General features: G+C 41.9%; 2 protein-coding genes across 4 annotated transcripts in view; both read left to right on the top strand.

Moving 5' to 3' along the window:
- Positions 1–10,906, top strand: part of LOC106598947 (receptor-type tyrosine-protein phosphatase R) — a 158,226-nt gene extending 147,320 nt beyond the window's left edge. For all 3 annotated transcript variants that reach the window (XM_082964238.1, XM_082964239.1, XM_082964237.1), the window contains 2 exons: positions 183–454; positions 4,864–10,906. In XM_082964238.1, coding sequence (XP_082820364.1) covers positions 183–454; positions 4,864–4,957 — 366 coding nt within the window. In that variant the 3' untranslated portion in view covers positions 4,958–10,906. The remainder of the gene's footprint in view (positions 1–182; positions 455–4,863) is intronic.
- A 406-nt stretch (positions 10,907–11,312) lies between these two features.
- Positions 11,313–14,969, top strand: part of LOC106596602 (receptor-type tyrosine-protein phosphatase beta) — a 102,955-nt gene continuing 99,298 nt past the window's right edge. Inside the window, 2 exon segments of the mRNA XM_082964236.1 lie at positions 11,313–11,936; positions 12,195–12,474. Coding sequence (XP_082820362.1) covers positions 11,859–11,936; positions 12,195–12,474 — 358 coding nt within the window. The 5' untranslated portion in view covers positions 11,313–11,858.

The following is a 14,969-nucleotide window of genomic DNA, read 5'->3' as shown; positions in this document are numbered from 1 at the left end:
ACGCCCACATCATTCCAAAACAGAAAAGCTGCTTATTAACATCATTTATTAAACATTTTTAGAAGGAAAACTATTTCCCTCACATTGTCATTGATTATACGTCATATTTCATAGAAATCTGTAAGCACTGGACAGTTACTTTAAGTTAGACTGAAACCACAATCTTGATCTTACTTTCACAGCAAGGGGCCCAGAGTCGTGTGGTGAAGCACTACTGGTACACGTCATGGCCGGACCATAAGACCCCAGACAGTGCCCAGCCCCTGCTCCAGCTGATGAGAGACGTGGAGGAGGACAGGACGGGCTCCCCATCGCAGGGACCCGTCATCGTACACTGCAGCGCAGGGATTGGCCGAACGGGCTGCTTCATCGCCACGACGATAGGCTGCCGTCAGTTGGAGCTGGAGGGAGTGGTGGATGTGCTGGGGATTGTGTGTCAGCTCAGAGCGGACAGGTGAGTTACCAACACCTGGTGTATTAGACAGTATGTGGAATAGGTCCAATGTAGTACAATATGTTTACAGCAAACAGGTGAGTTACCAACACCTGGTGTATTAGACAGTATGTGGAATAGGTCCAATGTAGTACAATATATTTACAGCTGACAGGTGAGTTACCTACACCTGGTGTATTAGACAGTATGTGGAATAGGTCCAATGTAGTACAATATGTTTACAGCAGACAGGTGAGTTACCTACACCTGGTGTATTAGACAGTATGTGGAATAGGTCCAATGTAGTACAATATGTTTACAGCAGACAGGTGAGTTACCTACACCTGGAGTATTAGACAGTATGTGGAATAGGTCCAATGTAGTACAATATGTTTACAGCTGACAGGTGAGTTACCAACACCTGGTGTATTAGACAGTATGTGGAATAGGTCCAATGTAGTACAATATGTTTACAGCAGACAGGTGAGTTACCAACACCTGGAGTATTAGACAGTATGTGGAATAGGTCCAATGTAGTACAATATGTTTACAGCTGACAGGTGAGTTACCTACACCTGGTGTATTAGACAGTATGTGGAATAGGTCCAATGTAGTACAATATGTTTACAGCTGACAGGTGAGTTACCAACACCTGGTGTATTAGACAGTATGTGGAATAGGTCCAATGTAGTACAATATGTTTACAGCTGACAGGTGAGTTACCTACACCTGGTGTATTAGACAGTATGTGGAATAGGTCCAATGTAGTACAATATGTTTACAGCTGACAGGTGAGTTATCTACACCTGGTGTATTAGACAGTATGTGGAATAGGTCCAATGTAGTACAATATGTTTACAGCAGACAGGTGAGTTACCAACACCTGGAGTATTAGACAGTATGTGGAATAGGTCCAATGTAGTACAATATGTTTACAGCTGACAGGTGAGTTACCTACACCTGGTGTATTAGACAGTATGTGGAACAGGTCCAATGTAGTACAGTATGTTTACAGCAGACAGGTGAGTTACCTACACCTGGAGTATTAGACAGTATGTGGAATAGGTCCAATGTAGTACAATATGTTTACAGCTGACAGGTGAGTTACCTACACCTGGTGATGATAAAGCCATGTCCTCATTCCTGCTTGTATGCTACTGTGTTTGTGTTGCTCTAATGACCATCAGTGATTACAGACAGACAGACAGACAGACAGACAGACAGACAGACAGACAGACAGACAGACAGACAGACAGACAGACAGACAGACAGACAGACAGACAGACAGACAGACAGACAGACAGACAGACAGACAGACAGACAGACAGACAGACAGACAGACAGACAGACAGACAGACAGACAGACAGTCAAGATGGATCAAATCAAATGTTATTGGTCACATACACATGGTTAGCAGATGTTAATGTGAGTGTAGCGAAATGCTTGTGCTTCTAGTTCAGACAGTGCAGTAATATCTAACAAGTAATCTAACAATTCCCCAACAACTACCTAATACACATCTAATGGGAAGGAATAAGACTACGTACATATAAATATATGGATGAGCGATGGCCGAGCGACATAGGCAAGATGCAATAGATGGTAATAGGTACAGTATATACATATGAGATGAGTAATGTAAGATATGTAAACATTATTAAAGTGGCATTATTTAAAGTGACTAGTGATTAATTTATTAAAGTGGCCAGTGATTGGGTCTCAGTGTAGGCAGCAGCCTCTCTGAGTTAGTGATGGCTGTTTAACAGTCTGATGGCCCTGAGATAGAAGATGTTTTTCAGTCTCTCAGTCCCAGCTTTGATGCACCTGTACTGACCTCGCCTTCTGGATGGATGCGGGGTGAACAGGCAGTGGCTCAGGTGGTTGTTGTCCTTGATGATATTTTTGGCCTTCCGGTGGTGTAGGTGTCCTGGAGGGCAGGTAGTTTGCCTCCGGTGATGCGTTGTGCAGACCTCACTACCCTCTAGAGAGCCTTGCGGTTGATGGCGATGCAGTTTCCATACCAGGCGGTGATACAGACCAACAGGATGCTTTCAATTGTCCTTCTGTAGAAGTTTGTGAGGGTTTTCAGTGACAAGCTAAATTCCTTCAGCCTCCTGAGGTTGAAGAGGTGCTGTTCCGTGGGTGGACCCTTTCAGTTTGTCCGTGATGTGTACACCCAGGAACTTAACATTCCACCTTCTCCACTGCTGTCCCTTCAATGTGGATAGGGGGCTGCTCTCTCTGCTGTTTCATGAAATCCACGATCATCTCCTTTGTTTTGTTGACATTGAGTGTGAGGTTATTTTCCAGACACCACACTCCGAGTGCCCTCAACTCCTCCCTGTAGGCTGTTTCATCATTGTTGGTAATCAGGCCCACTACTGTTGTGTCGTCTGCAAACTTGATGATTGAGTTGGAGGCGTGCATGGCCACGCAGTCATGGGTGAACAGGGAATACAGGAGGAGGCTGAGCACACACCCTTGTGGGGCACCAGTGTTGAGGATCAGCGAAGTGGAGATGTTGTTTCCTACCTTCACCACCTGGGGGCGGCCCGTCAGAAAGTCCAGGACCCAATTGCACAGGACGGGGTTCAGACCCAGGGCCTCCAGCTTAATTATGAGCTTGGAGGGTACTATGGTGTTGATTGCTGAGCTGTAGTCAATGAACAGCATTCTTACATAGGTATTCCTCTTGTCCAGATGGGATAGGGCAGTGTGCAGTGTGATGGCGATTGCGTCATCTGTGGACCTGTTGGGGCGGTATGCAAACTGAAGTGGGTCTAGGGTGGCAGGTAAGGTGGAGGTGATATGATCCTTGACTAGTCTCTCAAAGCACTTCATGATGACAGAAGTGAGTGCTACGGTGCGATGGTCATTTAGTTATCTTTGCCTTCTTTGGTACAGGAACAATGGTGGAAATCTTGAAGCATGTGGGGACAGCAGACTGGGATAGGGAGCGATTGAATATGTCCATAAACACACCAGCCAGCTGGTCTGCGCATGCTCTGAGGACGCGGCTAGGGATGCCGTCTGGTCCAGCAGCCTTGCGAGGGTTAACACGTTTAAATGTCTTACTCACGTCGGCCACGGAGAAGGAGAGGGGGGCCCGCAATCCTTGGTAGCGGGCCGTGTCAGTGGCACTGTATTATCCTCAAAGTGGGCAAAGAAGGTGTTTAGTTTGTCTGGAAGCAAGACGTCGGTGTCCGTGGCGGATGTGGCTGGGTTAGGACAGTCAGACAGACAGTCAGGATGGATGTGGCTGGGTGAGGACAGACAGTCAGGATGGATGTGGTTGGGTGAGGGCAGTCAGACAGACAGTCAGGATGGATGTGGCTGGGTGAGGACAGTCAGACAGACAGTCAGTATGGACGTGGCTGGGTTAGGACAGTCAGACAGACAGTCAGGATGGATGTGGCTGGGTGAGGGCAGTCAGACAGACAGTCAGGATGGATGTTTCTGGGTGAGGACAGTCAGACAGACAGTCAGGATGGATGTTTCTGGGTGAGGACAGTCAGACAGACAGTCAGGATGGATGTGGCTGGGTGAGGACAGTCAGACAGACAGTCAGGATGGATGTGGCTGGGTGAGGGCAGTCAGACAGACATTCAGGATGGATGGTAGGAGGGATGTAGGTGGGTGTGACATAAATCATGCTAAGAAACTTGTACATGAGACACTGTTTTTCTTACAAGAGAGGAACAGAATGTGATAATATGTTCCTATCTCTTTCAAACACACACACACACACACACACACACACACACACACACACACACACACACACACACACACACACACACACACACACACACACACACACACACACACACACACACACACACACACACACACACACACACACACACACACACACTCATCCCCTGAGCCTGAACAAGGTTTAAGCTGAAATATCTCCCACAGCCTGTCTGTACCAGGATAAAGCACTCATCCATTAGGATGAAGCAGTAGCCTGCAGCTCAACAGGGTATCAAGGACTTCATAATGTTGCCTTGGTTGAGCTTAGTTAATCATTGAACAGAATGTACTGAAGCAAACTGCCACTGTACCGTTTCGATGAGTGAGTAAGAGTTTAAATGACCTTTTATCGTGACTAATTACCACAGGTTTAAATGAGCTGGAGAGAATCCTAAATGGTTAATGTATTATGAGACAGAACATTGGTAATTAATGTTCCAAATGTTCAGCAGCACTAAAATAAGAGAGAGGTTTTTCAGTCACAGTATGAGATGGATACATTATTTTTCAGACAGTAGCATGGCCACAATTCATGGAAGGTTTAGTTTATTATAATACTTTTCCACTCCTTGTATTTCATAGCATGTTACTAACATGCTGACACTGTTACTGGTCCATTCTGTTCTTTTTGCCGTGATTCTAATGGCTGCCTTGTCTCTGTGTGTCTTTTCAGAGGAGGCCTGATCCAGACAGGGGAGCAGTACGAGTTTGTCCACCACGCCTTGAGCCTCTTCGAGACCCGCCTCTCCACCGATACTGGCCAATGAACAGAGGCCAGGAAGTTTTCACGGGACATGCCAGGTTTTTTCAGGAAGTGGAATTTAATTCCCCCTAGTGGGAAGGACCTATCTTACCTGGTGACTGTGAGGTCATGTGACTAATGAGGAAGTGGATGTTTGGGTGACGATTGGATGGTAGATGTCCTTGTGGGCTTAGTCTTTGTGGACATGTATGGACAGCCTGGACTGCTATTGGCTGATTGATTGAGTCACCTTACAGAGAGAGAGAGACGGAGGTATGGACAGCCTGGACTGCTATTGGCTGATTGATTGAGTCACCTTACAGAGAGAGAGAGACGGAGGTATGGACAGCCTGGACTGCTATTGGCTGATTGATTGAGTCACCTTACAGAGAGAGAGAGACGGAGGTATGGACAGGTGATTTAGTCTCTGAATGTAACGTATGCTTTCTTCCCTTCCTCCTTTTCCTCCTCCTCTTCTTCTTCTTCTTCTACTACTTCCTGTCATTCGTGAGCAGCTCTGCTTCTGAAAACGTTGTTGTGAGCAACCTGCCTCTGTCCAATCAAACTTTCTGATACTGCAGCTCTGTCCAATCAGATTGCCTGATATTGATTCTGTAGTATACCTACACTCTGACCTCTTACTACTATGTGCTACAGTAGATGGGTAGGTAGTCTGTGGTCCTTGAATCGTCCATGGTGTTTCTATTAAAAAGCAAAAGGTACGTTGTCGAAATTAATAGCACTTGTCTTTGTGACTTTACTAGGATATTTTTGAATTATGATTTTTATTTTTAACTATGTGCTGATACACAAAGGGTATTATTCTAAAGACTGTTATAATCTATTGGAGGATGGCTTTTCTCTCAGTAACACACTAGAAGCTGCCCCTCTGCCATATAGTATACCTCTGATAGCATGTTGATCATCCATTGAAACATCAGTGTATGAAAGGTGAGGGAACGATTGGGCCTGTCTGCACGGTACTACACATCAAAAGGTCTTTACGCTATGGGGATGGCCATTATACACACTGAATTGGAAGCAAATAACAAAAAAAGCCAGCCGACACGCGGCCCTTCAGGAATTGAGTTTGGCAGCCCCCTGCTATAGGCCACCCTATAGATCTACCTTATTCACAGAGAACTGTCATGGACGCCATGTGATCCAATGTTGTTCCATACCAAAGCTCGATGTTATGACTTACTGTGTGATCTACCCTGGCTCTGAAATGGCATGACATTTCATCAGTAAATTAATCTTACTACCAAAACACTTTTTTTTTTTCAGACAATCATTTATTTTCCATTCCTTAGCTTTCAAATCCCTCCTTAGGTATATTGCTTTGTAAATTAAAGGCCCAGTGCAGTCAGAAACATGATTTTATTTCTGTGTTTAATATGTATTCACATACTATGATGTTGGAATAAGTACCTTACAAAAGTAAGGCAGTTAATTGAAATTGAGATAAAAACGGCTGCGTTGGACCTTGAAGCATCACAGATAATTATATGACTACTTTCTTTACCAAAATGTAAACGTTTGCGTTTAAATGACAATGGTGCACTCATGTTTTGTTTAATTGTTGATCATATAGATTAAATTATAGTAATAATAATACTTTTAGTTTTATACAATATTAACATCATGTTTTGATGTGTAACAGTAAACTTTTAGACATTATGTTTCTCTGTATGACTGAATGGTATAGATTCCCATACACTTTATCTCTGAAACAAAACAATTATTACAATGATAAGGTCAATCAGACACGGATTATCTGACCCTGATTTCAAACTCTGATATACTGTAGCTTCTGAATGCCAAATACATACAGTTGAAGTCGGAAGATTACGTACACCTTAGCAAAATACATTTAAACTCAGTTTTTCACAATTCCTAACATTTAATCCTAGTAAAAATTCCCTGTCTTAGGTTAGTTAGGATCACCACTTTATTTTAAGAATGTGAAATGTCAGAATAATAGTAGAGAGAATGATTTATTTCAGCTTTTATTTCTTTCATCACATTCCCAGTGGGTCAGACGTTTACATACACTCAATTAGTATTTGTTGGCATTGCCTTTAAATTGTTTAACTTGGGTCAAATGTTTTGGGTAGCCTTCCACAAGCTTCCCACAATAAGTTGGGTGAATTTTGGCCCATTCCTCCCATTCCTCCACCAGAGCTGGTGTAAGTGAGTCAGGTTTGTAGGCCTTCTTGCTCACACATGCTTTTTCAGAATCTGCCCACAAATGTTCTATAGGATTGAGGTCAGGGCTTTGTGCAAGCCACTCCAATACCTTGACTTTGTTGTCCTTAAGCCATTTATCCACAACTTTAGAAGTATGCTTAGGGTCATTGTCCATTTGGAAGAGCCATTTGCGACCAAGCTTTAACTTCCTGACTGATATCTTGAGATGTTGCTTCAATATATCCACATATTTTTCCTCCCTCGTGATGCCATCTATTTTGTGAAGTGCACCAGTCCCTCCTGCAGCAAAGCACCCCCACAACATGATGCTGCCACCCCCGTGCTTCACGGATGGGATGGTGTTCTTCGGCTTGCAAGCCTCCCCCTTTTTACTCCAAATACAACGATGGTCATTATGGCCAAACAGTTCTATTTTTGTTTCATCAGACTGGAGGACATTTCTCCAAAAAGTACGATCTTTGTCCCCATATGCAGCTGCAAACCGTAGTCTGGCTTTTTTATGGCGGTTTTGGAGAAGTGGCTTCTTCCTTGCTGAGCGGCCTTTCAGGTTATGTTGATATAGGACTCGTTTTACCGTGGATATAGATACTTTTGTACCTGTTTCCTCCAGCATCTTCACAAGGTCCTTTGCTGTTGTTCTGGGATTGATTTGCGCTTTTCGCACCAAAGTACGTTCATCTCTAGGAGACAGAATGTGTCTTCTTCCTGAGTGGTATGACGGCTGCGTGGCCCAATGGTGTTTATACTTGCGTACTATTGTTTGTACAGATGAACGTGGTAACTTCAGGCATTTGGGAATTGCTCCCAAGGATGAACCAGACTTGTGGAGGTCTACAATTTTTTTTCTGAGGTCTTGGCTGATTTCTTTAGATTTTTGCGTGATGTCAAGCAAAGAGGCACTGAGTTTGAAGGTAGGCCTTGAAATACATCCACAGGTACACCTCCAATTGACTCAGATGATGTCAATTAGCCTATCAGAAGCTTCTAAAGCCATGGCATCATTTTCTGGAATTTTCCAAGCACAGTCAACTTAGTGTATGGAAACTTTTGACTCACTGGAATTGTGATACAGTGAATTATAAGTGAAATAAACTGTCTGTAAACAATTGTTGGAAAAATTACTTGTGTCATGCACAAAGTAGATGTCCTAACCGACTTGCCAAAACTACAGTTTGTTAACAAGAAATTTGTGGAGTGGTTGAAAAAGGACTTTTAATGACTCCAACAACCTAAGTGTATGTAAACTTCCGACTTCAACTGTAGATTGGACATGATTCCCTTCAGACCTTTCTGGTAATTCCTGAAAATCTGAAGTGAGTTGCACAATTACTAGCTTGGAATCCATCCTGAGTAGCGTTCCATTTCACTATGGTCTCACTAGTGAAGCAGAGTAGTATTCAGGATGGATTCTAGTCAAAACAAATACCCCCCTGCTCCTTCCTCTTCAAACAAGACATCTATGAGGTCATGTCCTTAACTCCACAAGACGATTCCCACAAACAGCCAAAGTTATTCTCATGAAGCTGCTTTCCCTACAGATCATGCTTTAGAATAGTTTAGTAGTCTGGAACCTCAAACTGAATGTATCACTATTTCACTGAAACAGTAGGGAAGCAGAGTGATATTTGTGTTCCAGGTTCGGGTTTTAGTGCTCAATAGCCGGATGGTCGATAATCTACATTCTGCTTCTCTTCAAGTACATTATATTCATGGGTTGCATGTTTGGTCACAATATTGTTTTAAACGTTCAATTTGGACTGATGCCCGACTGAGCATTTTATTAAATGCATCGCCAATGAGCGCTGAAGATTTCATCAAAAGCGCATTACAGTGGATTGGAAATACAATGAAATTCAAAATGAGGCAAATAATTTGTAGGAAAACGTTGAATGTCGCCAGATTGACTTTCACTAGCTAGCTAAAATTGAGGGGAGGCCACCGGATTTTAGCTAGCTAACGTTAGCATTGCTAGCTATTTTCGACAAACTTTGCTAGCTAATGACAACATTGCCATGTCTAAAGTACATTTGAAGACATGGTAATGCTGGCATTAAGTTGTTTCCTACTAAATATTTGACTACTTTCGCAATATCATCGTATTTCCATGCACTGTAGTGTGATTTTGACGAAACAGTAGTCAGCCTCCGTCCAGAATGCCACCGGTAGAGGGCGGCTTGAGAACGTTCATAACAATGGCATGACACGACCGAGTGATGGAGGTGCAAACCATGAATATGCATGATGGAGGAATATATACACTACATCTGAAAGTGCCATTAAACATATTGTGGTCAGGCATATCTATAAGGACCATTAAACATATTGTGGTCAGGCATATCTATAAGGACCATTAAACATATTGTGGTCAGGCATATCTATGAGGACCATTAAACCTATTGTGGTCAGGCATTTCTATAAGGACCATTAAACATATTGTGGTCAGGCATATCTATAAGGACCATTAAACATATTGTGGTCAGGCATATCTATAAGGACCACATAAGAATCTATCTTGCTGCTGAAAATGTGCAAGGGTTCAATCAAGGAGGATGCAGATTGTTGTTTGTTGTGTGACAATGAATTGAGAAACATTTCACTTTTTGTATGTACTTATGGATGATTTTTGTATTATTATTTGTGATAAAAAAAAAGGTTTTGAATACATAAAATGTTAACCGTCCGTGCATATTGTTTACTGTTAGTAGAGTTGTATCTATCCACTATGTGGGCTTAATGGCCATATTAGCCAGGAGGACAAAGGGATGCGTTCCAAATGGGACCCTAGAGCCTTTAAAGTGCACTACATTTGAACAGGCCCATAGAGCTCTGATCACAAGTAGTGAACTATCTAGAGAAGAGGGTGCCGTTTAGGATGTAAGCCTATGAGTTCTTCCCTTATGTACTACTAATGGACTTGAATGTTGTGATTAGTTCTCTCTTTGTCTGACATAATAACCACAGTAGTAACTCTTTATATATCTGATATAAGCTGTACATATTGTATGTATGCTTTAATGAAATGTACATGTTTGGAGGGCAACACAAGGAGAGGTGCAGGCCTCAAACAGCTGTTTGTGTTGTTCCTACTACTGAGGGGAAAAGGGTTTTTATCTTCTACTGTACGACTGGACATCTGTTCACTAAATACTTGTTGGTGCGGAGGAAATATGTTGCCATTAATCTGTATTCCAACTCTTGTAGTGTTTATTCAAAAAGCGTGTGTAACAACAGACCAAAACTAAAATCTAAAACTTAGCTAAAACTAAAACATTGTGTTGAGTAATTGTTTTGGTGGTTTACTGAGGGTTTAGTACTGAAGCCATACTATGAACTTTAGACAGCTCTGAAGTGTTCTGTTGACTATATTACTGTACTGTACATGGAATATTCCTGGATGTTACTCTAGTACCCTGTGTTGTGCAGAGTTGTACTACCTTGAGAGTACAACGTTGAGAGTTGTACTACCTTGAGAGTACTACGTTGAGAGTTGTACTACGTTGAGAGTTGTACTACCTTGAGAGTACTACGTTGAGAGTTGTACTACCTTGAGAGTACTACGTTGAGAGTTGTACTACCTTGAGAGTACTACGTTCAGAGTTGTACTACCTTGGCTAGACAGTTAGCGGCTTGAAGATGCCACTAAACTGCCCTGTACCTAAACAGAAAATGATACTGTACCTAATGAAACTGCTGATACTATACCTACTGTAAGACGTTGACTTTATAGTCCTTACTGCCAATAAAGAGAAACTGTTTCAAACTATCACACACTGATCTGGTTTTAATTTCATCCTTGTCTCTCTTCAGCATTTAAAAAATGGTAATGTTGTGAAATGTGTTAAAGTGAAATGAGGCACAGCCTCTGAAACATGGCAGATGCCTACAGTATTTCAGGGCTCCAGACTGCACTGTAGATCTGTGAAAATGTAAACGGAAACTGTAGTTGTTGAGGTTTGATGTTGTTGTCATACCCAACAGACTATGCTCAGTTGCCGGAAATTGAAAACGAACTTCAATAGAAAATACATTTCGAGCTCTGAGGTTTACTGAAAGTTTTGGTTTCATCGAGCCAGGCTTCAGAGGGAGAGAGAGAGAGAGGAGAGAAAGAGAAAGAGAGGGAGTACATACAGGAAGGAAAAAGGAGTGGACTACCTAAAAGTAGTTCTGGAGAACAAAGACTTTTGATGCCCTCTCTCTCTCCAAGGGAGAAAGTTTAGAGACACATATTTTAAAACACATCTATAAAAAAATATATATTTTTATTGAAATTTTACTTATAGAGACAGAAGTAGCAACAGCGCACTATTTGACTCATACCCACCAAAGTTCTGTATTGTAATGTTGCCTTATTCAGAGTCTAGGGGGGTCTGGTTGAATGCTTTGGAAGCTTGGAGCTGGAGTCATACAAACATTCTACTGGTTGAGGATATCCTGTAAGGACTCAAGTATCTCACTGTTTGGATGAGGTGGAATGGATGGAAGTCTCCAATGTGAAACTGTGATCAGTTGTCTTCACACAACATCTACTGGGAGTGCTTAGTACTGAATTTCTGAAGAAAAACATTTCTGGGTGATTTTGGAACACTGTAACTGCAAGGCTTCACAGGACTTTAGTTTTACTCAAGTGGATGAGGCAGTTCTGCTGATTGCCATATCTTTTGGAGTATGGTTTTGGATTATGCACTTTTGGATTTAAATTTTTTGGGACGTGAATAATGTATAAACCAACAATCAAAATGCTGAAATGTAACGTTTTTTGTTTAACACTTTGTGTGGCATCAGGGATTCTCTTGGTAAGTCTAGAAAACTATAATTTCATCCATCATATCCAATGAACCACTTGATGAAAGTCTCATCAAAAAGTTTCAAAAGTTTATATATTTTTATTTCTGTTCATTTATTTGGGAAATGTTGCTGTAGGCTAGAGAGAGATAGAAGCTGCTGTTTGTATGATGCTGTTGTGTTTTGAGTTTCACCAAAACATTTGGTCTCAACAAAGCTTACACATAATTTACAATGTTATTTTGACACATTACATAATATCTTTTCAGTGTGTAGCCGCCGCCGAGGAGCAGAAATGTAGCATAAACGTAACCGAGGCCAACAGCAGTATGGAATCTATAACGTTAAGACTGACTACCGCGGGACAGGACTGTAACTTCACTGTGTTATCTGTGGACAGTAGCTCTGGAGTAACACACTGTGTGGAGGAGCTGGAGGAAAACAGCACGTTTCAATGCCAGGTAGTGAGTTTAGAACCTGGAACATCATACACCCTGGACATCATGTCCACCACAGATGAACAACGGGCCAATGTCACCCAGCAGACCAGTAAGTTGGGGTTTTGTTGGGGATTATATGTTGAGGGAAATAGATTATAGATTTGGTTTTTTTTCTCATTGATTTGTATATTTCAAGTCAATATGTAATAGTATGATTTGTGTACATCAAATGATGCATAGTTTAATCAGTGTTTCATAGTCACTCTTTCTCATTGACTTTTATTATGGAGTAATGCATTTATAATGTCTTAAATCCACACGTCATTAGCTTCTCTGACTGTGTTCTTATGGTTGTCACGTTTCCTCTACTCTTGGTTACATAGTGTGGTTACCTATTCTACTATCTGTTGCAACAGGCTTTTCCACTTGTATCCTAGGAGGGAGAGAGCTCTCTGTTGCCTGTCATCACATCATGCAGTCTTTTTGTTACATTTCATGTGGTTTTCCCTCGGCTTCACCATGACCACAGGAACTGAAACCCTGCTGAGAGAGAGTGATAAACCAGTAAAAGTGTGTGTGTGTGTGTGTGTGTGTGTGTGTGTGTGTGTGTGTGTGTGTGTGTGTGTGTGTGTGTGTGTGTGTGTGTGTGTGTGTGTGTGTGTGTGTGTGTGTGTGTGTGTGTGTGTGCGCGTGTGTGTGCGTGTGTGTGTGTGCGTGTGTGTGCGTGTTTTCTTATGGGTGTATGTGTGTTTGCCTGCACATGTCTGCAAGCGTGTGTCCGCACATGGCTCTACAGTTGTAGGATCTTAATTTGATCCCTCTTTTGTTGCTGAGAACTACACAGCAGGAAATGCAAACTTGTAGAGTATTTTAGTTTTTTAAAGTATTCTGAAGTTTGCAATTTCCCCTTTGAAATGTCATACTTGATTTGCCCTAACGTAACGTAAAAAACGTAAAAAACGGATCAACCCCTATAAAAATGTCCATTAATTATAATCCACATAATAAATTACATTTCCTGTTGCTGTAGGATTATTTTCCTGCTGTAGCAAACTTGCTTAAATGAATATCCTACATCTGTATAAGTGAACATACACTTGGCAGGGGCCCAGAACAGAAGTATCTGACCTTAAGTGTGTATTTCCAGACTCTCTCTCTCTCTCTCCCTCACCCCAGCTATTTCCTGACTCCATTGTTCCTTTGTACTAACGGATACAGGGAGTCCTGTGGGTGGGGTGTGGGAGTGGAGGGCAGGACACTATGTTTGGTTCACAGGGCCTGGGCCGATTAGGGTGCACGGCACCGCTCTTGACCTTCTCAGCATGCTATGTCCCCTTTAACAGACTCTAGTCTGGTCATACATCATACTGAGACCTTTAACAGACTCTAGTCTGGTCATACATCATACTGAGACCTTTAACAGACTCTAGTCTGGTCATACATCATACTGAGACCTTTAACAGACTCTAGTCTGGTCCATACATCATACTGAGACCTTTAACAGACTCTAGTCTGGTCATACATCATACTGAGACCTTTAACAGACTCTAGTCTGGTCATACATCATACTGAGACCTTTAACAGACTCTAGTCTGGTCCATACATCATACTAAGACCTTTAACAGACTCTGGTCATACATCATACTAAGACCTTTAACAGACTCTAGTCTGGTCATACTAAGATCTTTAACAGACTCTAGTCTAGTCATACATCATACTAAGACCTTTAACAGACTCTAGTCTGGTCATACATCATACTGAGACCTTTAACAGACTCTAGTCTGGTCATACATCATACTGAGACCTTTAACAGACTCTAGTCTAGTCATACATCATACTAAGACCTTTAACAGACTCTAGTCTGGTCATACATCATACTAAGACCTTTAACAGACTCTAGTCTGGTCATACTAAGACCTTTAACAGACTCTAGTCTAGTCATACAGCATACTAAGATCTTTAACAGACTCTAGTCTGGTCATACATCATACTAAGACCTTTAACAGACTCTGGTCATACATCATACTGAGACTTTTAACAGACTCTAGTCTGGTCATACTAAGACCTTTAACAGACTCTAGTCTGGTCATACATCATACTGACCTTTAACAGACTCTAGTCTGGTCATCCATCATACTAAGACCTTTAACAGACTCTAGTCTGGTCATACATCATACTGAGACCTTTAACAGACTCTAGTCTAGTCATACATCATACTAAGACCTTTAACAGACTCTAGTCTGGTCATACATCATACTGAGACCTTTAACAGACTCTAGTCTGGTCATACATCATACTAAGACCTTTAACAGACTCTAGTCTGGTCATACTAAGACCTTTAACAGACTCTAGTCTGGTCATACATCATACTGAGACCTTTAACAGACTCTAGTCTGGTCATACTAAGATATTTAACAGACTCTAGTCTAGTCATACATCATACTGAGACCTTTAACAGACTCGAGTCTGGTCATACATCATACTGAGACCTTTAACAGACTCTAGTCTGGTCATACATCATACTGAGACCTTTAACAGACTCTAGTCTGGTCATACTGAGACCTTTAATAGACTCTAGTCTGGTCATACATCATACTGACCTTT

The sequence above is a fragment of the Salmo salar genome, chromosome 17 (assembly GCF_965601325.2).
Source record: "Salmo salar chromosome 17, fSalSal1, whole genome shotgun sequence".
Classification (NCBI taxonomy): Eukaryota; Metazoa; Chordata; class Actinopteri; order Salmoniformes; family Salmonidae; genus Salmo; species Salmo salar.
The sequence above is the reverse complement of the archived record's forward strand: the minus strand, read 5'-3'. Positions and strand labels throughout refer to the sequence as shown.